General features: G+C 43.8%; 1 protein-coding gene across 1 annotated transcript; it reads left to right on the plus strand.

Moving 5' to 3' along the window:
• The first annotated feature begins 4,351 nt into the window (after positions 1-4,351).
• On the plus strand, positions 4,352-22,128 carry PAIP2 (poly(A) binding protein interacting protein 2). The gene is made up of 4 exons (XM_054970932.1): positions 4,352-4,495; positions 15,171-15,330; positions 19,125-19,304; positions 21,011-22,128. The coding sequence occupies exons 2-4, from the start codon at positions 15,193-15,195 to the stop codon at positions 21,065-21,067; spliced, it is 375 nt and encodes a 124-aa protein (XP_054826907.1). The 5' UTR covers positions 4,352-4,495; positions 15,171-15,192; the 3' UTR covers positions 21,068-22,128.
• The last annotated feature ends 1,773 nt before the right edge of the window (positions 22,129-23,901 follow it).

The following is a 23,901-nucleotide window of genomic DNA, read 5'->3' on the forward strand; positions in this document are numbered from 1 at the left end:
TTTAATGGCTCTGCACATACAATGTTTCTTTCAGTATTTTTAAAGAATCCTCTGGTTAACATTCTTTAATCTTTTCTTTCCATATAGCACAATTACAAAATACGTAACTCTAGTAATACTCTGGTAAGACGAGGTGGAGGTAACAGGCAAGTATTTGCATGTAGGGTGTTAAAGAGGCAAGTAAACTGATTGTAGGGTTTTGGAGGAGGCAACAAACAGCAATGGAGAAAGGTAGCATAGAAAAAATTAGAGGAATCAAGGACTGAGAGCATGCTGAAGTATAGCATGGGGGGTAATGATAAGGGAAGGCAGAAGGAACTTGAGGGAAGGTGAAACATTAGGTTCCTGATGGGGTGGGTTAAGGGACTGAAATTCAGGAGCCCTAAGCAGTAGGGATGAAGTGAAAATGCAAGGCAGAGATAACTGAGAAATTACCCTGTACTTGCACAGGTACTGTTCTTTACATATGTGTCACTTGCTAGTCATCTCCCAGGCTTTGGCTAAGAGGGACTAAAGAGAGTAGGAGGTATATAGGACTGGAGTAAGGCAGGAGAAACAGGCATAAGTGAAGTACTAGATGGTAGAATATGGAAATTTGGTCAAGAGATATAGAGAGGAAGGGAATCAACTGCCTGGGAAGCTGGAGGTGGCACTTGCCTGGTATATTCTTCTATAGCAGTCTTTATGACAACACCTTGATACGCATTTGCTATCCTTTGGCCATTTCTTTCAAGTCAGTTTAGTAGTTTGATGCTACAATCCTTGATTTAAATTGTCTTTAAAGGCAAGGAGTGCAATACACACAGTAGGGAAGCTGTACAACTGCTATACCAGTGAAGATCTTCCAGGGCAGATGGCTCCAGTGCCTACCCAGAGGATGGCCAAAGTACTATGAAACATAAGAATAGCTGAAATCCTGCCCTTGTTAGATAGTGGTAGATAATGTTATTTCTTCCTCCTCTTGATTCTCAACAGCAGTTGACAAATTATTTTCAATAAAACTCAAGAGACACATGATCTATGCTAGGGGAATCTGTCAAGAGCTGACTTCTGTGACAGACTGCACTTAAAAGCAGGTTTCGCAAGTGAAGCACAATCAAAGAGCTGGGAGGGAGAGTTAAGTATTACCTGGAATGGAGAGCTTGAGTGGCAGGCTGCTCCCTTCTGACTGGTCAGTTTAGAGCCAGTCAGTTGGTTTCTGAGAGGATTATTCAGAGTATGTGAGTGAGTCTGACAAGGAAAGTCAGACAGATTCTCTTTGGTGTGAGGGAAGAGGAATCTTGTGCCTTAACTATCATTACTGTCCTGAGGAAGAATTCAATTTAATAATTCAAAAGTGTGTGTTAGCATAAGCTGAAGCTCCCTTTATGCGGACACGAGAGAACTAGGAGCGTGTTTTGGCAAGAGTGATGGGTTAGTAGGTGGAGAATCACTTTCAGGCCAACAGAAGAAGGGTTATATCTTCTTAGGAGGAGATTAATTCCTGCCCAGTTTCTAAGGGGAAGTGGGCTTTGAAGGAGGACCCTGGGTCTGTTGTGAAGGGAAAACAGTTTTAAACTAACCCCAGGAAACCTGAACAGTCATAGGGAACTTTGTAAAGAAACATTGTTGCTGCAACTAAAGTACTAAGTAAAATACTTCTGTTAAGAACCAAGAATATATGAACTTCAAGGACACTATTTTTCCTCAAGTGTATTTTGTAATACCAACCAAATTTTACCTCAGCACGTCCACCCCTTGACTACACTTACTCAACCCCTGCCTGTTAAATTATATAGTTTCTAGTGCCATTTCCAGCTAAAAGGAAGAGGGCTCCTGCTTTCCACCAGCAAGTTCCTAGACTGGGCTAGAAAGTCAAAATTATATCTGCCTGTCAGGGTGGGACAAAGAGACTTTCAAAATCACAAATATTAACACACATCAGTGGGGGAGTGAAGCGGGGGCGTCTGTCAACTTGTTTGAAACTTCCACTTGTAGCTATTGTCTTTTTTCTATGAGGAAAACTATGTGAGCATTATGAGAAATCAGCTCAAGCAGGCACTAAAATAAGATCCTGATCTTCATCTCCCATGGAAGAAAACTTGCCCATATTCAGAAAGGGCTGGGACTCTGTAGGCAAATACGTGATTCTCAATTCTAGATTTAGTCTCTCAGCTCTGACTGGGTTCCTAGATGCTTGGGAAAGGCCCCTTCTGGAGATGCAGGAGAACTACTGCCACTGAGGTCCATATTCAAACAGCAAGGCAGCACACCCTGCCTGCTTGCGGCTTTATTTTAAAACATTTTTATTCTGCTGTTCCTTCTTAGTGGAGCCAGAGGTAGTTGTAATGCACCTTTGAAACATGTACGGCAATCTTACATTTTTGCAAGATAAGATTTTTTAAAAAAACAGGTTTCCAATAAACTAGCAGCAGCATTGGGCTCCTCAGGCCCTGTGAAATAGAGGTTTGTGCTGGGTGGGGGAGTACTGCAGAGACTGTGTGTGTGGTCTAAATATGCAGTAGAATGCAATGGTAGAACAGGCTGTACTCTTTCAGGCCACAAGTGCAGTCAGATTTCCAGTGTTTCCCATATATAAATTCCCTATAAGATCATTTCCTTACGATTTATGCATGCTGCTGCTGTTTTTCCACTTAAAGGTAATCACTAATGTAGGGGAACTTAGACCTTTTCGTCTAAAGTCTGAAATAGTGCAGTCCGTTCAGTCACTCTACTGCATGATTTAAAAGAGCCAGTTTGGTATAGGAAAGCCAGTTTGGTGTAGTGGTTAAGAGCGCAGGACTCTAATCTGGAAAGCTGGGTTTGATTCCCCACTGCTCCACTTGAAGCCAGCTAGGAGACCTTGGGCTAGTCACAGCTCTTTGGAGCTCTCTCAGTCCCACCCACCTCACAGAGTGTTTTGTTGTGGGGATGCTAATGGCATACTTTGTAAACCGCTCTGAGTGGGCATTAAGTTGACCTGAAGGGCGGTATATAAATCGAATGTTGTTGTGATGATTATGATGATTAGACCAGACCCAGGTCTGTTTAAGGCTATAAAAAATAAAGCAAGCACTCAATAGGTCCAGTGTAGATGGTATAACATTTGAACTGCTTGTGATGGGCCACTCCCTTAAACGAGGTAGCCGCATTCTGGGTAAATTGCATCTTCTAAGCACTCTTCAAGGGCAGTCTGGTGCCCAGCAAATGTCCGTCATCCAGTCGTTGAGGGATGGGTGAAGGTAGAAAGAGCTCTGTCTAGAAATGGGACACAGATGGTATACCATCTGAACCAGCAAGAGGGCACCCTTAGTTATAACTTGCATATGGACTACATCACTGGATCCAAGAAGAGTATGGCATCACATTTAGCACAGGCAATAACCTACTGCTAAATCAGCTATATTAGTAATCAAAAGCATTTATATATTTTTATTTATGTATGTCACTTATGTGGTCTGGAGTAAACTTAACTAGAGACATTGGCCAACATCCCCTTGTAAGTGGTAACTGGCAACCTCCTATCTGCTGGTGTTTTGGGCTGACAGCGACTGGTTTAAGGTTATCCTGTGACCACAGCTAAGTAAGATTTTGAATCGGGTTCTCGTAAGTCCAACCACTTGTACCACATCCCTAGACCAAATTAATTAATTTATTGTAGGAATTCCAGGTTGGGAAATTCCTGGGGATTTGAGGGAGAAACCTAAGGGGGGGGATTAGGGAGAGGCCAGGTATAATCCACTCTCCAAAGTAGCCATTTCCTCCAGGCAAACTGATCTCTGAGGTCCCAGATTGTAATTCTGGGGGCTCTCCAGGCCCAACCTGGAGGCTGGCAAGCCTAAGGAGGAAACGTAGTATAACTGTGGTGGTGGCTGCCTTCAAGTCATAACTGACTTATGGCGATCCCTGGCGGGGTTTTCATGGCAAGAGACAGAGGTAGTTTGCCATTGCCTGCCTCTGCAACCCTGGTCTTCGTTGGAGGACAGGGCAGTATAACTATAATCCCATGAGAGGCGAGAGATACCTTATTAATTTTATATAAAAATAAAAAAGTCATTCCTCCACATAACTAACATAATTTACATTTGTTTCATAATCATATATTCAATCGTCAGGGAAGATACTTATATCTGACAATGTAACTTTTCTATACAAAACATTCGATAGAAAACCACCGTAGGCGACGGTGACCAGCATTGCCGCTCTAGTCTTCCCCACCTCTATGGCGAAAGCCCTCGCGACAGTCTGAGATTTAAGCAACGCCGGCGCCATTTTAGAACGGAAGCGCTCGCAGGGACTCCGAACGGGACCATAGAGAGAGGCGCGCGCCCAAACACCACCGCCACGACACAGGTAGCGGAAGTGACTTCATATCCGGCTTGTGGGGTGCTGGTTGGTGGTGGTGGTGGTTGTGTTTCCAAAGGAAGGGGGTGGTAGGTGGAGGGAGCCCGAGTCAAGAAGAGGAAGACGCAGCGGCCAGCTCGGAGCCTCCACATCAGTCCCAGTCCTGCACGAGGTGCGCCTCATTGGAGGGAAGCGGAGGAGGGAGGGGTGGGGCCGAACGCTCTGAGGAGCCGCCATCGATCTTTACCCCGTTCCCCCCAGCCATGCCAATACACAGCCTCTCTCAGGTAGTGGAGGAGGAAGCAGGCGGGCGGTTGGTTACCCTAATGGCGTCGAACGGATTGCGGGGGGCTTAACGGTCTCGTCTGGCTCTCCCATCCGGGTACCTGGAGAAGGCTACCTGCCTGTCTAGGTGCGCGCTGCATGCCGGGATGGCGCCGCTGTCTTTTTTCCTACGCCCAATCCCTTCTCCGTAAAGGGGCGGGGCTTCAGCACGCCTGGCTGAGGGAAACAAAGAGCGGGTGGTGGGCGGGGCTGGGAAGGAAGCGCGCTAGGGGGCGTGGCCTAAGAGACAGCCTGGCCCTCCCTCTGGTCTGTCAGGTAAACCTCTTCTCTAGGCAGCTCCCAGGGCAGGGGGCAATGTCGTGGGTAGAGAAAGGGGGATGTCCTGTGAGGAGACCCTGGAGCTTTTGAGGCTTGGCGGGGAGAGAAACATGTTGGAGTATTATGAGACCCTAAATGTTGTGGAGAAACTTAGAACAGTGTTTGCTCCTCTCCATTCATCTCGTTGCCCTATAAGGCTACTAGGGTGTACTGACTCATGCTGTGTAATATGCCTTGAGTTTCAGAGAGAAAGCAGGACTCTAAATAATATAAATGAATACAAATAAAATATTTTTCCTGTTTTCCCACAGTGGTTTCTCCAGTCTTTTTAAAACCTGCTTTGCTCTGAAGCTTTGGGAAAGATGCTTAGTGAGTTGGAAAATTTGGATTTTCCGGTTCACATAGCAGCCACTTCCTGCCCCCCGCTACTGAGGGGGCTTTTTATTTTTTGAAAATTGTGCTAGAGTATAATTGTATCGGTATAGTATAGTACCAATGGGTCTAGCTGCTTCTCTGAGTCTCTAGTCCCTTTCTTTGTAGAGATATAAATAAAAAGGCATATCTCCACAAGGGAAGGGAATAGAGACTCATTTTTTAGTTAAAGCTGGGAATTCAGAGAAACAGCTAACCTGTCAGTACAACAGTATATCAATATAATGATACTGTAGTGCCAATATTAAAATCCCTGTTGGCTCAGAGGAAGGAGGATTGTCACTTCCAGGGGATTGGGACAGGAAAACTGGGGGGGAAAGCTGTCATGTGGGAGCCCCATTGCTGCTGTGCTTTATCTGTAGATGCAGCAGCAACAGGGAAGCCACAAAATCCTGTCCCTGCGTGAACGACATCTAGATGTCTAAATCACCTGATGGAATTAGTGAGCAGTAGATTCAGGACAGAGAAGAAAGTAACTTCCTCACATGAGGCATCATGTTGTTTGCCACTATATGTGATGGTAGCTGGTTTAGAAGGGAAATTGGTTTAGATTATTGAGAAGAGAAAGAGCTGCTATTAAACAGTTATTGTCACTTTGCAAGCCTCCTTGAGTAGGGGCTACTCCTTGAGTAGGTGGGGATTATTCATGTTTTAAATAAAACATTTTATTTAAATAATAATAAAAGCCATGATAATAACTACATTGGAACTTGTGTGGCCTTTGAGTATCATTGGGGAGTGGGCAGACAGTGGAGAAAGGCCTTCCATCTGACCTTTCTAAAAGTACCCAGGCAACTGCTTTTGCAAATGGGGTTAGATGTCAGATGCCAGATTGGTAGCTGGGGGTAATCTTATGGTTTGAAATAGTACTGTTGGTCTGAGCTGGAAAGGGTATCCAAATGGTCATTTTTTAAAAACATTAAATGCATTTCAGTCCTTTTCCGATCTCACTGATAATTTAGCCATGACGAAGATCAGTGGCACTTATGCTTATTATTTACAAATGCTAGACTAGTTGAATGAACTCTAAATATAACCAGTGAGCCTTTTGCTACAGTTAGCGCGACATAACAACGGACAGTCCCAGAAAGGAATTTGGATTACCTCGTACTTCAAACATCCATCTAGCCAATTCAGTGAGATCATTCCAATAAGCCTGAGAATGCATATTTGGATATGTTCTGGTATTAGTGAAGTTGGCCACACAGACTGCTTCTACATGATCTCCCCTGTTGAAATGGAGTAAATAACATTTTAGTGATAAGTTCAAGAATATCTGAAGTTTGTTTTTTTAACAATTGAAATAATGTATGTTTATCTTGATATCAGACTGTCAGAGTTTGTATTCTCATACCTGGTTGCTGTATTGTTAGCCATTTTAACTCTGAGCCAGTAAGGCAGGAAAGAAATGTTTTAAATAAATACATATCATCTTTATAGTGCTTTAAGAATCCTAGGCACCAAGAAAATTTTTAAAAAAATTATTCATGTTCAAAGCATATCACACACATTATTTTAGCTGACTTTACAGCAGCACTAAGATATATACTACTATTATCTCTGTATTGGAGATACACTCAGGCTGTTATCAATTTGTGAGAGATTGAATTTGGAGAAATAGGCAGATTACAGCTTTACAGGCCAAAGTTTGTCAAGAAATCACAGCTGATTCAGGTGTCATCTGTTACTCTCGTAACTGACTGATTAACTGATTGCCATTGAATAAGGAGCAATATACGTTTTACTTCTCGTCTCTTTGGAATGGTATTAGTTGATTTTCAAAATCGTATCCTGTGAACATTGCACTGGGTACTTGGCTTTTCCTAATTATTTTAAAAATCCAGATCATTCCAGCTGGACAAATTAGAAGCTTGTGTAGTCTTTAATTAAGAGTGGGAAAAGACATGCAGCACAGCCGTCTTGGTAGGATTGTCTGTGAGGCAGTACTGTAACTGTTATGTTTTCAAGGTGTAAATACTGCCACTCACTTTTGGATTTAAAAGAGCACAAGGTTTAATTCACCAAAGAGGTATTGCAGGGGAGGGAGAGAATCTCCTCAGTAAGGACTGCCAAGCAAGACATGAAATGGAACAAACAGCGATCGGCAAGGAGTTGCAGGGGGCATCTCATTTTCCCTTCCCTGATAGCCCTCACCTTTTCATGCTTCTTTCTCTCTTTTCCACCAACCAACCATTCTCTCTCCGCCCCTCTCCAGTCTTCAGCTTTCCCTCCTCTCCCTCAGCCCATTCTATCTGGGAAAATGATGGTCCAGTTGGATGGTCCCAGCTGCCAGACCAGTCCCAGATGCACAGTGGGGAACCTGCAAGGACTTGCCAAGGGGGCACACCTCATTTCCCCATGTATTCCCTCCTCCATTCTATTTCCTCTTTCCTTTCTCCTAATAATCCCTGTATCCTCACTTTCCCCTGCTTTCTTCTTCTCACCAACCAACTTACCTTTTAGCTACCCCCTATCTTCTTCCCACCAACCAAGTTACCTTTTAGCTACCCCAATATAATTTATTTCTCCACAGTGGAGACAAAAGCAGTGTACATCATTCTCAGCTCCTCTATTTTATTCTCACAACAACCCTGTAATGTTGGTCAGGCTAAGTGTGTGTGAGAGGCCCAAGGTAACCCAGCAATTTTCCACAGCAGAGTGAGGATTTGAACCTGAGTCTCCCAGATCCTAGTCTTAAATTCTAACCACTACACCACACTGGCTTTTATGGAGTGGCTGCTGTTGAACAGTAACAAACAGCCAGACTTGAGTGAGTCATGTATGTTGCATGATAGCAAGTTTCCTGGTGGTTGCTGCTGGGCCTGGCCTTGACGAGTCCTCCTTCAAAGGCCAAAACAGCCCTTGAAAGAGCCTTTCTCTCCCCCTGCCTTTTACTGTCAGAAACCAAAACTTGAAGGCTAGCAGTACTGTTGAGGTTGCCTAGTAACAGCCACCGAGGGTATTTGTTTCTTAAAGCTTCTGTTATTTGGGGAGGGGGTTAAATCCCCAATGTATTTTTTAAAATTTAAATTTCAGACTTTTCTACAAACCTGAGGCACTTTTCAGGTTTTTTTAAAAAAATCTGTCTTGTCTGTTTATAGCTCCAGTCTCTGGGTTTAAGTATCCAAAGATTTGGCCATATTAGGAATTAGATATATCGATTGATGATGCTCATTTCTCTTAGAGAAATACTTTCTTCACTATCCTTAATAAGCATTATTTCCTGAGCAGAAACCTCTGATGCGTTATTATGAGTTCAATGCAAAAATAAAACCGTGCAATTTTAAAACCTAGCGAAGAGCATGAAATCGTGTTTTTTAGCTGTGTGCCGCAGATGTTAGAGACCTGGAAGAAATCAAAGAGGGCTTTAAGGTTGGATCCTGTGATTTGTCAGCAGAAGGTGCTTCTAGATGCAGATCTACAACCCTCCCCTCCCAGGTGTTCCTTTCCAACCATAAAGTTATGGGCCCTGAATAAACTGAATAGAGCGAGAGGGTACAGAGGACAAAATTGCCTTCTGTTTCCTCTTCTGTCGGAGGTGCTGCATTAAAGGAGAGGATATTATTAGTCCATGCAGTCCAGCTTTCCTGGAGTCAAAAATTGGGGGCGGGGGGGGGGGGGAGACACAAAGAAACATCTATGTACTACTTTAACAAAAAAGCGTAATATAAAACACCATATAAAATTGTATTAATTCCCATATTTATGGGATTTAAACACATAAATGTCTTACAATGTAATCCCAAAAAGTTGGCTCAAAATCCTGCTCAGGTCTACCCAAGTAGGATTTATTTCCAGGAAAGTGTTTTTAGGAATAGGTTTCCTACAAATAAAATAGCAAGTACATTCAATGTTAAACAGAGAGAGAGCTGTAAGCTGCTCAACGCTGTGTTATCTTAACATGTTTCATTCAGTTCAAAAGGGAAAAAAATAAGTTTCATAGCAGTTTTTTCAGTGCTCCTCAAAATTTCAATTGAAGAGCCCTTGGATCTTTGTGCTTTCATTTTGAGTGAGAAAAACCTTATTTTAAAAGTATTTGCTCATTTCAAAGAAGAAAAATACATAGGAGATTTTTTTTAGTGCTCCCCAAAGTTTCTGAATGTTGCCACTTTTTTCTGGGATATTACATTGCTAGCCCCTGCCTCTAAATTCTCATCATTAAGAGGTGTTCAAGATGGAATTATTGAATTTGGTAGAGTTTCTCTAGGACAGCAGGAGCAGCGCTCGAGAGAAAATCAGAGAAGGGATTGCTAAATTGTTCACTGTTCATAATGTGCATCTTGTGGGTGATAGAATGCAGGAGTCTTGTTATTTGCCAGCATATGTTGCTCACTTCCTTTTCGCAGGTTAGCAAGATCAAAGGCAGGAGGCAACAATCCATTCCTTGGTTTGTTTCAGGATTTTTTTTGAGGTCATGGGGGCCCTCTTTTAAGTGGATTGCATCCAGGCTTCTGTGGACTGAGTGAATTCAGGGAAGTGTTTTTTGCTGCCTTCCCCATCAGCCCCTGTGCTACCCAAATCGTTGCAACTGAGGTTCAGAGGAGCATCCAAAATAATGTGCCATGTAGCATGTGACGCAGCAACTAGAAAGGGGGTGAATTCTCCCGCCCCCCAGTGGAAGCAGAACTCAAGTGCAAGGACCAAGCTGTGTTCAAAGTCAAGCCAGTTTATCCTCTCCATTTCCCACCATGAAAAAGAATGTGCCATAAAACCCACTCATTTCTTTGCAGCGGTACTTTGGAAAGTTCAGATAATGGTGGACAGATTGGCTGTCCAATAAATGTTGTCCACAGTTACAGACTTTCTTGTGAAGTACCCTTAATAAACTTCCAAGGAATTTAAGCGTTCTCTCAAAAACAGCTTGAAAATCATGATTTTGGGTGTTGAGATGCAATGGGAAAACAGGTTGTTAAACATAAATGAAGGACATCTGGCAGGGATAGCTGCCAGTAAGTTGTAGGGCAACAGCAAGGATAAGCCTTTTAATATATAATAAGTAAATCTATATATTTACTTCATTTATACCCCATCTTTCTCTCCAGTAGGGACCCAAAGAAGCTTGCATCATTTTCTTCCCTCACAAAAACCCTGTGAGGTAGGTTAAGCTGAATGTGACTGGCCCAAGGTCACCCAACAAGTTTCCATGGCAGAGCTGAGAATCAAACCTGGGTCACCCAGATCCTAGTCGCTCAGTCTAGCCACTACACCATGCTGGCTTTGTGCCCTGCTCGTGAGCCTTCCCAGGGCATCTAGCTGGCCACTGTGTGAAACAGGATATAATAAAATCCAGTGGCAGATGAAATCTCTGGCTAAACTGAGCTTGAGGTATTGCTGTTCTTTTAGGACCTAGTAATACCATGATGTAACAGATAGCTTACCGAGAAAACACATTTGAAGAAGTTCTCTCTGGGCACACGTAGGTAAAGCTCAGCTTTTACATCATCTCTCACTGGTGAGGTTTGTGAGGTCACAATCTTCTTTGACATCAGGATCCCATGAATTACTGTATAACAGGGTGCAGTAGGAAGAGACATAGAGCTGCCAGGGGGAAGTCTGTACTTCAACACAGCTCCCTTTGATTGGTGCAAATGGAGAGAGAAACATGATGAAATTTCTAAGGTGATTAACCGTCTAGATTACCATGTGAAATCAGGGAAAAGATACGCTTTTTTGGATCACAGCTACCGTGAACAATTTGCTTGATTGTAACAGTCATAGATGTTGAGCCTGGAATAGCTTGCAAGAGCCAAGTGTAAATTTTTATTTCGTCTCTTGATGTTGTCTTTTCTATAAATGTGCGTGGGAAGAGCAGAATGCTTCTTCCAATACAACACATTTTAGGCTTCAATCCTAAGAACACTTTGAATAAAATGGAGCTTGCTTCTGAGTAGACCTGCTTTGGGTTGCCATCGTCATAAGCAGATAATGGAAATTATGGTAAACGTAGCTCTTAAAATGTGGGTTTGTCAGGATTCGTTCTCCATCGGCTTTTTCGCAGCTTTCTGATTTGCAGGACTTTGTTAGGACTAAATATTTCAGGACTAACATGAACCCTGACTTGGATTTCCAAAGAAAAATCAGATGCAAGCATTGTCAACTTTGTAATTACATTAATATACTATTTATAATGAAATATTATGTATATGTAAGTAAAGTTGCTCTTTCAAAGCTTTCTTTTAAATATTTAAATGCGATGTTAATTGCATTAACAAGTAGATTTTTGTTAGTGCAACGGCAGACAATATCCAAGTCTCCAGCAAGAATTTTTTAAAAGTTCACTCGCATTCTTGGTTTGCTTTGAGCTGTTTTGGTTTCTTTGAGCATGTATAGTCTAGGTAACAACTGTTTAAATAGTGTTGTCTGGAATGGAATTCAGCTGAGGGCGAGCACTGGAGTCACTGCAAATGCCCCTTTGTGCACACTGCGGTTACTGCCAAGAAGGTGCTCTCTGTCCTTTCCTTTGTCTCACTGTGACCTTTAAGAGGGCATTCTCTAAGGCACATAGGGACCATGCTATTGAGAACTTTATTGGTGGACACTGTAGAGAATAACAGAAAGTTGATACAAGTATAAGTATAACGTGAGGCTGCATAGCAGTCTGGTGAGGCCCATGCAGCATCTCCTGAAGTAAACATGGTCAAACCAAAAGGGACATTAGGGTGCTATTGGGAGGGCAGAACCCGCCCCCCCCACCTCAGCCAGCTAGGTTGTCAAAGGGCAGCTGCTGCGAGGCCGTGAGGAGAAGAGAATAGGCTGGCTTGCCATGTGCCTGATGGAGTTGAAAAGACAGAGAGCCCACCCAGGCATCCATGCCATGTCCCAGAGCACAGCTGAATGGCTGCTGCCAGAGAGGAGGCAGCCCACCCCACAGGCGCCACTGATGGGTCTGAAGTGTGTGGGTTGCCCAGCAGCTAGGGAGCCACATCAGGGAGCAGGTGACACAACCTGCAGAGGAGGCTTGGCCTGAAGTAAGAGGAGCAATTGGACAGCTTTGTCCCAGAAACTGCTCAGCACCAAGCATCAGGATTGGGGAAGGCACCAAGGTGTGAAGATGGGGCACAGGCAGAACTAGTGAGTGAGGAGTATCAGCAGGTGCGTGGTGAGCATATGGAGGCCAAGGAGGATTCCCAGGGGGCAGCCTGTGGTCTAAAGGCATGGTACCCAGGCTGAGAGCAAGAGAGACGGCAACCAAACGTTACTAGTGATAGTTACCTTTTACTGTGTTTTGCATTAAGGTAGCCCCAAGAAGAGAATGTGCCAGTAGGGTTATAAGCACTGGAATGACTACTCCCCGTCAGATGGAAGGGGTATTGCAAAGTCCTCGGTAAAAGGCATATTTGGTCACTGTTAACAACCAGAATCTGCCTTCTTGAGGCTGCAAATGCAGCAGGGGCTGACCACCACTGACTCTGGCTATCCCTAGTTGCAAGACCTGCCAGCCATCCTCATTTGTGCTCTTAACTCCGATTGCGTACCTAAGAACAAAAAGAAGAACTTTGTGTATTATTGGGATGCTGATGGTACCCAGAATCTCAGCTAGTCTCCGCAGAGTTGGATGGACTAGGAGGAGGAAATACCTAGGAAAAGAGAGATCCACTCCCCTGGTTTTGTATTTGAAATTTGGAGCAACATTAGAAAAGAAAGCCTATGGACATTTTTCTTCTGGAACAGATAAAACACTTTTTAATAAGGTCTTACAAAAGTAATTCATCACCTGCAGTTCTTAGAAAGTATTTATAATTAGACCGTCTGCAGCTTCAGACAGTGATTCCTGCGTATGCCTTAAACACACAGGACATCTTTCCAAGGACATTGTTTCGTGTTAACTGTGATTAATTGTCGGTAATTAATGTGGCGTGCTGTGTGATAATGCACTATTGTTATCCCGTAAAAGTAACGTGTTATTATTTGCTGAGAAAAACAGGCTGGTGGTTGGGCTGGGGAGTCTGCATCCAGAAGGGGCCTTTTTTGTAAGATACGGCTTGAGCCAGGTTCTTGGGGAGTCCTGCCTTTAGAGAATGTGGTGTTAATACCCCCAGCCACTGAACAACCCAACTTCTCCCAGTTGATTTTTACTAGCCAGGACGGGGATGGGTCAATGTCACGCCTGTTTCTCTTTGAGCCCCTAACGATATCGTTTTCTTTGATGAGTGAGGCCAGAAGGAAGGCTGAGCCACTAATAGTGTATTTTGTGCCCTGGGTCTGAAACAGCAGTCCCAGCGCTTCATTTTACAGCTGAATGCGAAGCCTTATCAGCCTGTCTTTGTGTGTGATTCCAGAGGAGTAGCCATGCTGGTTTTCTGCAGCAAAATAGGAGTCCGGTTGCACCTTAAAGTCTTATTAAAATTTATTGCAACATAAGCTTTCGTGAGTCAGACTTTTACTTCCTCAAACGCTTGCAAAAGCTTATGCTGAAATGTTAGTCTTGAAGGTGCTACTAGTCTTCTGTTTTATTGTGTATGTGCATGTTAGAGAGAAGCTCTGCTAGGTTTTTTTATACCTTGTGAATCTAACACTGAAACAAGCCAGTGTTTTCTGACATTTTGCACTTCTTTCTATGAGCTAAACTACAAGAGACAAATTACACAAGGATGCACACGTGAAGGGAATCGCAATGTTAGCCAGGAAGCTGAGTTTTAAAAGCTTGGAAGGCTCTGTCAATTTCCCTTCTCTACAGAGCCAGCAAAGATCTCCTCAAGAGGGTGTTTATTTCCTCTTAGCTTCCTAGAATGGGAGGTGAAACTGACAGAGCCTTCAGGAAGCAGAGAGGAAATCAGCAAACCCTCTGAGGAGCAATCTCGTGTTATTCATCTCTTGTAGCTTAGATCTACTTCCGCCCATAAAGTTTGTTTTTTCTTAGTTTTGTGGCACAGTCCCAAACCATATGAAGGTCCCATGTGCTCATACACAGAACGCCAAGCATCATGTCAGCTCTTGGTAATCTTCCCTTCCCTTCCCTGTTGCTAGACATCTGTTTAGCTGATGATTAGTTGGAGATCCTCACGTGCAGTAACATACATATGCCTTCTGGGTCGAGGTGGATAAAGGTCCTTTCAGCAGCATTACACTCCCTCCATCCCTGTACTCTTTTCTAGTTCTGGCCCCACTGAGTTGCCCGCTACTTGTCTGCTGAGCCCAGTACTGGGTTGTGTGAGAATCTGATACCACACTAGTTTGTCTCATTGGAATCTACCAGTACAGCAAGTGGAAGGTAGACTGAGGGACTGCGGTGGAGAGAAAGGCTAAGCTATTTCTGGTACAGCTGTCACTGTCTTGGCAGAGGAGAAGCCACTAGGAAGCCTCACAGAATGCAGGGCCCATTTAGACTTGTGAATATCTGGCTACAGCGGAAGGGAACTTGGGTGAGGTGGGATTGAGCCTGGTATGTGCAAAATTATTATAGCGCTGCCCTCCTCCCTGGAAAGTGTGTGCGCCTATAGGAGTTGTTCCCTCTGATAGGGCAGTGATAAGCATGAGAAAGTGCTAGGCTCCTTGCACCTGGCTTGTGCCTACTGGAGCCAGGCCTCTCGGTGTGTAGATGGAACCAACAGAAGGGGAATGGAAAGAGAGCTTCTGAGCATGCTCAGTCCCCAAACATAATGTGTCTTTAATAGCATTCACGCCTGCTCTTTTCCCTGCTCCCTTGGCAAAAGTCCCGCATCTCAGCTTGAGATCCTAGGCAGTTGTAGATTACTAATGTGCTAGATAGTGAGGATCCAAGCGTCTCCTATGCATGCTTAGGACTGAGAGGAAGTGTAACTGATTCCAAGTGGGCCTTCTCAGTCTTCACCATAATGTCTCTTTCCTTTCAGGCTTAAGCTCAAAGGCGCAACCATGAAAGACCCAAGTCGCAGGAGTACTAGTCCAAGCATCATCAATGAAGATGTGATCATGAATGGTCACTCTCATGAGGATGATAATCCATTTGCTGAGTATATGTGGATGGAAAACGAAGAGGAGTTCAACAGGCAGGTGGGTGAGCTGGCTTATGGTCATTTCCATATCCATAAGGAAAGAATCCTGACAACTTAATCTAGCACACCACTTGGTTTACTAGTCAGGTCTGAGCAGAAATAAAATTCACTCTCTTATCCTTCTGTTATCTTGCATTTACATGTCCTGAGAGTGTTTGCCTCTTTTGCATTCTGTACTTTATTCGTACCTGATTTGATTTTTGGATGCTTATTTATAATTCAGAGCAGAACGGTGCAGAAATACACAGCTGCATATAGCTGAAAGGTTTCTAGGAGTGTGCCATTTTAAACCAGCCCTCTGGTGATACTTAGTGTTGATGGTGCGTTTCTCACAACTGTAACTTTTAAATCAAGGGTGCAAAACACAAGAGTATTTTCAGTAGATCACAGTGGCCAGCATCCATCCTTCCCTCCTGGTCCATGTAAGCTGACTAGCTGGGAAGAAATTCAGTAGAGGACGCTTTGGCCAGCAGGAAACCCTGTCCAAATGATTATTTCTTCTTGAGAGTTTAGAATATTTTGCATATCTGGCCTTGCCTTAAATGCCATGCTTCTTCAAATAGTATCAACAACATGACTATAGTATTTCAAGCCAACAGCAAGGACGAAAAAAAAGGGGGGGGGGACTGGCAGAAGAGCGGACGCCCTATTTCAAACAAATCTCAGTGTTAAAAAAGACTTGTTAAGTGGTTCTTATAGTGTCAAGGAAAAGGTGCAGTTATCATTCTAGTTTTCTACTTTGTTTCCTGTAACCCTTAATGCTCTAGGTAGCTGTCTCCAAAGTGTGCCTCCCCCCTCTCCCATGGAAACTTACAGGCTTACATGGGATGGGAGTCAAGGAAAATAGTTGTGCAGCAGCTTTGCTGTTATTACACAGTGGCTCTCAGTGGAGCTTGCTTCTGACACTGAAAGTCCACAAAATATTTGTCCACAAGTTGGGCAGGGGTTCTTCTGACTCGTCTCGTTTTTTCTGCAGCCACCAAACCTGTTTGGGGTTGGGAAAATGAGGCAGGAGGAGGCTAATGGGCCTTCTTCCCCCTGCAGTGCAGTTCCAGTCCAAGTCAGACTCTTCAGCGCTTTGGAAAATAAGTTCTTTGCGCTGCCACGTGGTTATTTGTTTGTTGTTGCAACCGATGTTGTTTCATCACAGAGTATGCAAGTGAATACCACGGGAGATTTGTATAATGGCCTGAGGGAAGAGACAAGTCTGAAACGAGTGCAAAGAAGCCGGCAAGGCTCGTCGCCTTTTCCTTACAGGGTTGCAGCCTTCCCTCCTTGAACTCTCGCAACTCGAATTTGACAGCCTGTTTGCAGACGCCAGCCTGAATATAGGGCGGCTTTCCGTCTTCACCAAACTGTTTTTGAATTGTTCCTGATTGTTTGGAACTGTTTACTGTGGGGACTACATGTGTCCTACAGTTGTCGTTATTACTACACGAATTGGGGTCTGAATGTTAATATACCCTATGTATATTAACTATGTTAATATACCCTACCACGCCTGGTAGTGGTTCTTTGTGTGCTTCCTCGAGTCTCGGGCTCTCTTCTGATCTGACTCCTGAAAGAGGAACCAGACACAATGCTTCAAACAGCCTGAAACGACAGTATTAATTTAAGCTTTGAGATGTTGTGGGGCTCAGGACTTTGGGATAGGATTCACAGCTGTGTTGGGAAAGGAGTACGATGGGAGGTGGCTGTAATCCAGTACTTCAGTTACTAAAATAGGAGATTCCAGTGTTGCACAATGTCTGCATGTCATTCCTTCCTACCTACCTAAAAATTCATCCCATAATAGCAGGTAGGTAGGTGTGTAATTACTGTGCATTGAGGCAAATGCAGTCTGTACAAACCAATAACACTCTCTTTGCCTGTTCACAGCAGTTAGAGCAGGCCTTATCTTTGGCTCAACTTCATGTAGATCCTCCCAGAGTTCTAATATTTCAGTAATGGAAAATGGTGATCACCTCTGCTCTGTGCGTGATCCCGGCCATGTGAATGGGGGTGGCGGGCATTGCCTCCAGCTCCACACCTGATCCCAGCTGGGTGAAGGGGGAGTTGGCATTGCCACCTGCTCTACTCCTGATCCTGGCTGGGTGAAGAGGCGGGCTTTGCCGCCTGCTCCACACCTGATCCCAGCTGGGTGAAGGGGGGGGTGGGCATTGCCATCTGCTCTTGATCCTGGCTGGGTGAAGGGGCGGGCTTTGCCTCCTACTCTGCACCTGATTCCAGCTGGGTGAAGGGGGGGGGGGTTGCCGCTTGCTCCGCACCTGATTCCAGCAGGTTGAACAGGGAGCGGGCATTGCCTCCTGCTCCACGCCTGATCCAGGCCAGGTGAAGGGAAGCAGGCATTTCCTGCTCCACGGCTGATTCCAGCTGGGTGAGGGGGGGCGGGCATTGCCTCCTGCTCTGCTCCTGATAACCAGCTGGGTGAAGGCGGGGGGCGAACATTGCCACCTGTTCCATGCCTGATCCCAGCTGGGTGAAAGCGGCGGGGAGGGCATTGCCAGCTGCGTCGCTCCTGATCCCTGGGTAATGGCAGGGTGCAGGCATTGCCACCTTCTCCGCTCCTGATCTCGGCTGCGTGAAGAGGGGAGCAGCCATTGCCACTTTCTTTGTTCCTGGTCCAAGCTGGGTGATGAGGGGATGGGCGTTTCCACCTGCTCCACTCCTAATCCCAGCTGGGTGAAGGCGAGGGTAGTCATTGCCGGCTGCTCCGCGCCTGATTTCGGCCTGGGCTTCCCATCTCAGCACATCTCTCTGGAGGTCTAGCTGCCTCATCAGGGTTTCCCTCTACAGCAGCGCCCTCTGGAGGCGCACCAGGGTAGGAAGTGAGTTGTCTTGAACACGCTTAGCCTTTTATATATTAGGATGAGCCCGTTGGCCGTTAGCCATAAAGTATTGTATTACTTTCCTGTAGTGTGAGGTCTGGAAGCTTAAGCTTGCCTTTTAAGTTCCACTAACCAGAATCCCCAAATTTGGGGGAGGTGAGGACAGGAGTTTGATGGTACTTGTTTGTTGGTGAGTAAAAGGCAATCTGCACATGCTCAGATATGCACACTTTTAAGTCACAACAAGGAGGCATGTCATTAATGATACACACTGTTTTTTCCTCCTGGGTCTCTTCTCACACCCCAGCCCAAACCATTCCCAAAGCCAGTGCCCCACATCAAGCAGAAGTAGCATAAATCTCCCCCTGAACCTCTGCCTAGGACCGCTGACATTTAAGGGGTAGAGAAAGCAAACAAGAAAGAAGGAAAGCAGTCAAGGAAGACAGGGTAATGGAGCAGGTCATGATACAAGAATGAGTTCAGTCAGAAAGGGGTTATCTCACTTGGGACAAGCACCAGCTCCAGTGCAGTCTTACAAGGCAGTTGGGGGGAAAGCTGCTTGCGTGTTTTCTTGGAAAGGCTGGAGGCTTTTAAAAAGAAATTAAATAAAATCTAGCACTTCTTCGAGGGGGCAGAGTATATCGCCTCCTGTTGCTATGGGCCTGGCCTTGTTCTTGCACCAGCCTGGCAGCTTGTTCTACAACGCTGCCCCTCCTTGTAAAGACAGGGAAGGAAGGGAGGGCAGGAGACAGAGCCGCTGATAGTAGCCTCATCGCTAGTGCAGCATCAACCACTGCAGCTCTTCTGGGACCTAGAAGGAGCATCTTGTCTTCTGTCTGTTGCAAGGCTCATGTCTAGCGATGTTTCTGTTTCCCATGGCAGCTGGGCACCAAGCACAGGTATTTAGTCTCCTTCCCAGTCGTGAGAGTTACGATGACATTTCCCTTCCATGCTCTAATTACAGATTGAAGAAGAGTTGTGGGAAGAAGAATTTATAGAACGTTGCTTCCAGGAGATGCTGGAAGAGGAGGAAGAACACGAGTGGTTTATTCCGGCAAGAGATCTCCCACAAACAATGGATCAAATCCAGGACCAGTTTAATGATCTTGTTATCAGTGACAGTTCATCACTGGAAGATCTGGTGGTAAGCCTGTGGTTTTAAAAGTTAGATTCATGTCTAATCAGACGCCTTTATTCAAAGACTGTCTTTAGCCTTTGCAAGGTATTTTGAACCAAATGCAGTAGGGTTGGCACACCTCACAGTTGACCAGTCAGGTATCTTCAGTGGTCTGCCTTTCTGACCCCAGGCAATCGTTACCAGATATTGTACGAAGTGAAGAATGTCCATCTGTAGAAACTTTACTCAGTGGTATAATTTTTTTATGACTAACTCGTTTTATAATTAGCATAAGTATCAAACCTGATGATTAAACGACTTGCTTTTCTAATACAGTTAATGTTTTGTTTTTAAGTTGACCAGTTCTGTGATGATGATATTTGACTGGCCATTTGGCCAAATCAATTTTGATCAACCATGTAGGTAACCCTAAAGCGCACCTCCTTCATTTGTTCCTGGCAACAATCAGGCACCCATGGATCCATAGGAGAATTTTCTCTTTCAGTTTATGCTCCCCCGCCCCCATGTAATCATATCTGCAGGACCCCCCTGCACTAGACAGTAGACAAAGTGCCACACTGCAGTAGAGTGCCACCCCCCTGCAGTAGACAGAGTGCCACACTGTTGCATGAGCCATCGTGTAAACCAGCATTTGTTTTTTCCTGCCGCTTTGTTGGCAATCATTTGTAGAATTGTATGGCTCCATAGACACTAATTGGATATATTAATGAATTATTTAAAAAATCTTTCTTACACTCTGCCTCTAACCAGTTTTATGAGACACTTAAGGCTGTTTTATGTTGGTTTTTTAAATGTTGTTTACAGACTTTTTTAATGCTGGGGTTTTAATTATTAATGTCTACAACTTACTTTTTTGTGTTTTACTTTGTAAACGTCCTTAAGCAGGTTCTCAGGCAAAGTGGCATGTAAATTTTCTAAATAAATAAGATTATATTAATTTAGCTTGAAACTTTGCTCTGAAAACTACATCTGGATAATACCTGCATTGCAGATCTACAGGCTGCTTATGTAAACTGATGGTTATATAACTTAGCATTTAGTTAGCATACAGATTTTGGGTTGAATTCTGAGAACTGTTAACAGAAAGTGTGGAAATTTGCTACCTTCCCTTCCCCCAGCAGTCTTTTCCAACCTCCAGAAGGTAGATTTTTGTGGTCATGGGACCTGAATGGACTAAAATCCACATGGATTGGAAGGCTGCCTTGGGGAGAGTGGAAATAGGAACACTGGCTAAAATTGGTAGCATGGAATAGACTATCTAGTGATGTTAATCTTACATAATTCAACTTTTAAGCCATCCCATTGTGGATAGGAGAGATCTGTGGATCATAGGCCTAGTTCCAAACAGGCAAAGGCACTCTTGGCTAGAGTGGTACTTGCCAAATAGTTCCACCCCTTCCAGAAAGAAGAGCTAGGATTTTAATAGATAATCAGTAAAGAGACAAACGCTGTTATCACTAAGCACCCGAGAGCCATCCAGATGCTACATTCAAGAGCTGGGCAGCTCCTGTGTGGTTCTTGGTATAATGGGGTTACCTTTTTGCTTTGGTGAAAAGTGCTTTGATTTAAGTCTTTAAGGCTGATGCTCCCCATTAACTGCAGTTCCTTGATTTTTTGTGGCTGATTTCGCAAACTCTGCTCAACTTTGTGCAAATATATGAAAGACATACTTTGTACTCTCTGTTCTAACATCTTTGTTTTCTCTCCCCCAGGTCAAGAGTAATCTTAATCCAAACGCAAAGGAGTTTGTTCCTGGGGTGAAGTACTAAATATATGAGTAGACTGGGCCCTCTTTTGGTGGATGTAGCACAATTTCCACACTGTGAAGCCAGTATTAGAAGATTTAATTGTTAAAACGCTCTCTCTTCTTGTCACTGTGTTACACTTACGCATTGCCAAAGTTTTGTTAGTCTTGCATGCTTAATAAAAGTGCTGAGACTGTTATTAAGTCAACTGCTGTTAATGAGGTTAATGAAATGGAAAACAGGAAATACTGCAATTGGACCCAGGCTTTTTTTTGTGAAGGAAGACAGTGAGGTAGGAAGGCACCAGTCAAGTTGAGAAAAGTACCAAGTTTCTGAGAAACTCTCGCAAAATTCTGTGTCTTAGAAGGATTCAAACTTTGACCAAAAAAAAAAGTGGTCTGTTTTTAACAAAACGATGAGTTGGTGTTGCTAAGCACCCGACGATGCCTTAATGTGACAGTTAAAAGCAAGGTTATCTGATTATGCAGACTAGCTGAATTTCAGTACTGCTACTAACTCTTCCCTCTATCAAGCGAAGTTTCACGCTCTTCTTTTTGAGAAAAGTGTGACTAATGTATTATACCTGAAACTGCTTTTACAGACCTGTACAGAGTTCTTTACCTTGGCGACGGACCTGGTTGGGGAGCAGGGTGGGAGAAATGACTGGAAGATGAAATTGCATTTACAGCAAGTTATCATGTCGGAGCGTCTGTCCCACTTCTGAATTTCTAGTGACAGTGACGAGAGGTTGTGCATCACAATTTCTTCCAGGAATCCAGAAACATGGCACTGCCTATATAAAATTCTGCAACCTTAAAGAGTTGGGTTTACCTGTAAAACATTAGCGTTAGTGATTTGAGTGGTGCTTTTCCCTTGCTTTGTTTAATCATCACTACACCAATAGTCTACAGCACAACTTTTTTTAAAAAAATACAGCTTAGAACAGTTTTGGCTTCTTAAACTTCATATTTGGGTAGCATAAGCTGCCATACGTGTTCAGTGTGAATAGTGTTTAAGTTGAAAATATTGTAAAAAAATTATATTTTTTCAAAAATATTTAAAAAAATAAATAATAGTAGAAACGACGCCTTGGCGACCTCTTGAGTCTTCATCTTGTTCAGATCATGTTGCATGCCTTTGCGGGGAGAGGGCAATGGGCCTGGCTTGAGGAAGGGAGGCAATGAATGCTGTTACTGTAAGGGGATTCAAATGAGCTGTGAAATTGCTTCTAGTTGATTTGCCCTTTCGAAAGGTGTTGCAAAATGCCAGCAACGTGGAAACCGCGTTGCCTCTTAAGCTGGTTTACTTTACCTTCCTCAAAGGCTGCCTGGCTTCAGTCCTACACTCAGTTATGCGCCAGTAAATCCATTAAAGTACTTGGCCTCGATGACGAGATGCAGGGAAGCAAAAACGTTTCCGGGTTATGATGGTGTTTTGTCAAGTTGTTCAGCATTATGGTTAGCAAACTTACTCTTTGTATTAAAAATGGAGCTGTGTTCTTAAGCTGTGTCGATTTGCGGCTTAAGACTCTTGGTTTTAAATGAAGGCTATTTAAATATGCCAGCATTCAAAACTGAAAAAGAATAAAGGCAGGCTAGCTAGTAGAGATGATCCTTTTTGGGGAATCACAAGATCATAATAGTACAGGCTGTGAAATCACTCGTGTGTCCTGATGTGCCCCTTCCAACATCCAGTAGCACAGCACAGTACATCCAGATAGCTGTTCGTTAGTCATGCACCTTTTCAGTCCTGAACTTTCATTACAATTCCCATTGTGTAAAATGCCAATGAAGATTAATTTCTCAAGAACAAACTGGTGTGGAATGGTGAAGCCATTGCATCTTCAGATTGAGCCCTGGAAATTCCATTTCAAGCAAGGTGCATTGCTAAATTGTCCAGAAACAAAATGTGTGTGGTGGTGTTATCGGCATTCAGGAAAATGTCTGCCCAACCTCATTAATTTATATTAGCTTTCTGTAGCAACTCAGTTTTAAGGTAGGCATTTTTATTAACTTGTACCTATTAACAGAACGCTTATAACAAGTACTTGAGAAGTGCTTTTAAATGATGGAATACTTGGCCTTGTAACTGTACACCTACAAGAAAATCCACATAGTGGCTTGCTTAAGGACAGCAAAGTGAATTCATGGGAATGGTAGAATTTGCACCAGAGGCTTCCTGATTCATAGCTCTAAATCTTGATATATTTAAGTCTCATCGACTATAATGGGACATTCTCAGGTAAGTGTGCACAGAATTGTTATGTCGATCTCAGCCACCACAGTACATCAAGATAGCATCAGGTGGGTAGCCCCGTTAGTCTGTAGTAGTAGAACAAAATTCAAGTCCAGTACAGCACTGTAAAGACAAATCACATTTTCGAGGATAAAAGTTTTCATAACACAAAGCTTGCTCTGTCAGATACAAATGAGAACAAAGATTCTCTTATACCCAGATCAGAAGGTGGGAGGGATGTTACAAAGAAGGGCCAGTTTTTTGTAATACCCCTCTCAACTTCCGAATTAGGTATAAGGGCTGCTCATTCTCATTTGTATCTGATGAAGCGAGCTCTGCCTCACGAAAGCTTGGTGCTACAGGACTCAGATTTTGTTCTACAGCACAGGTTTTCTGAACGTTTCTGTTTAGTATTGGAATGCCTATGCCAAGCCATATTGCAAGCAATCAAACCTCTCACAACAGTGTTGACTTTCCAGTAGTCTTGGTATATCTGATTAAAGCTTGTTTCTGTCAGAAAAGTGTATTTCCCCAAAAGTTAGAAAACAGATTTTATTCTTGTTAAGGACCTTAGCAGATATGTTCCAACTATTATGAAGGACATCATCTCACTATTAAGCTAG

This window comes from Eublepharis macularius, chromosome 1 (assembly GCF_028583425.1).
Source record: "Eublepharis macularius isolate TG4126 chromosome 1, MPM_Emac_v1.0, whole genome shotgun sequence".
NCBI lineage: Eukaryota > Metazoa > Chordata > Lepidosauria > Squamata > Eublepharidae > Eublepharis > Eublepharis macularius.

What these genes read in the sequence shown, in the direction of transcription:
- PAIP2 (XM_054970932.1), top strand. Translation starts at nt 15,193, where the DNA reads ATGAAAGACCCAAGTCGCAGGAGTACTAGTCCAAGCATCATCAATGAA. An exon ending in AAGAGGAGTTCAACAGGCAG is followed by an intron (nt 15,331 to 19,124) that starts GTGGGTGAGCTG and finishes CTCTAATTACAG; the next exon opens with ATTGAAGAAGAGTTGTGGGA. An exon ending in CATCACTGGAAGATCTGGTG is followed by an intron (nt 19,305 to 21,010) that starts GTAAGCCTGTGG and finishes TCTCTCCCCCAG; the next exon opens with GTCAAGAGTAATCTTAATCC.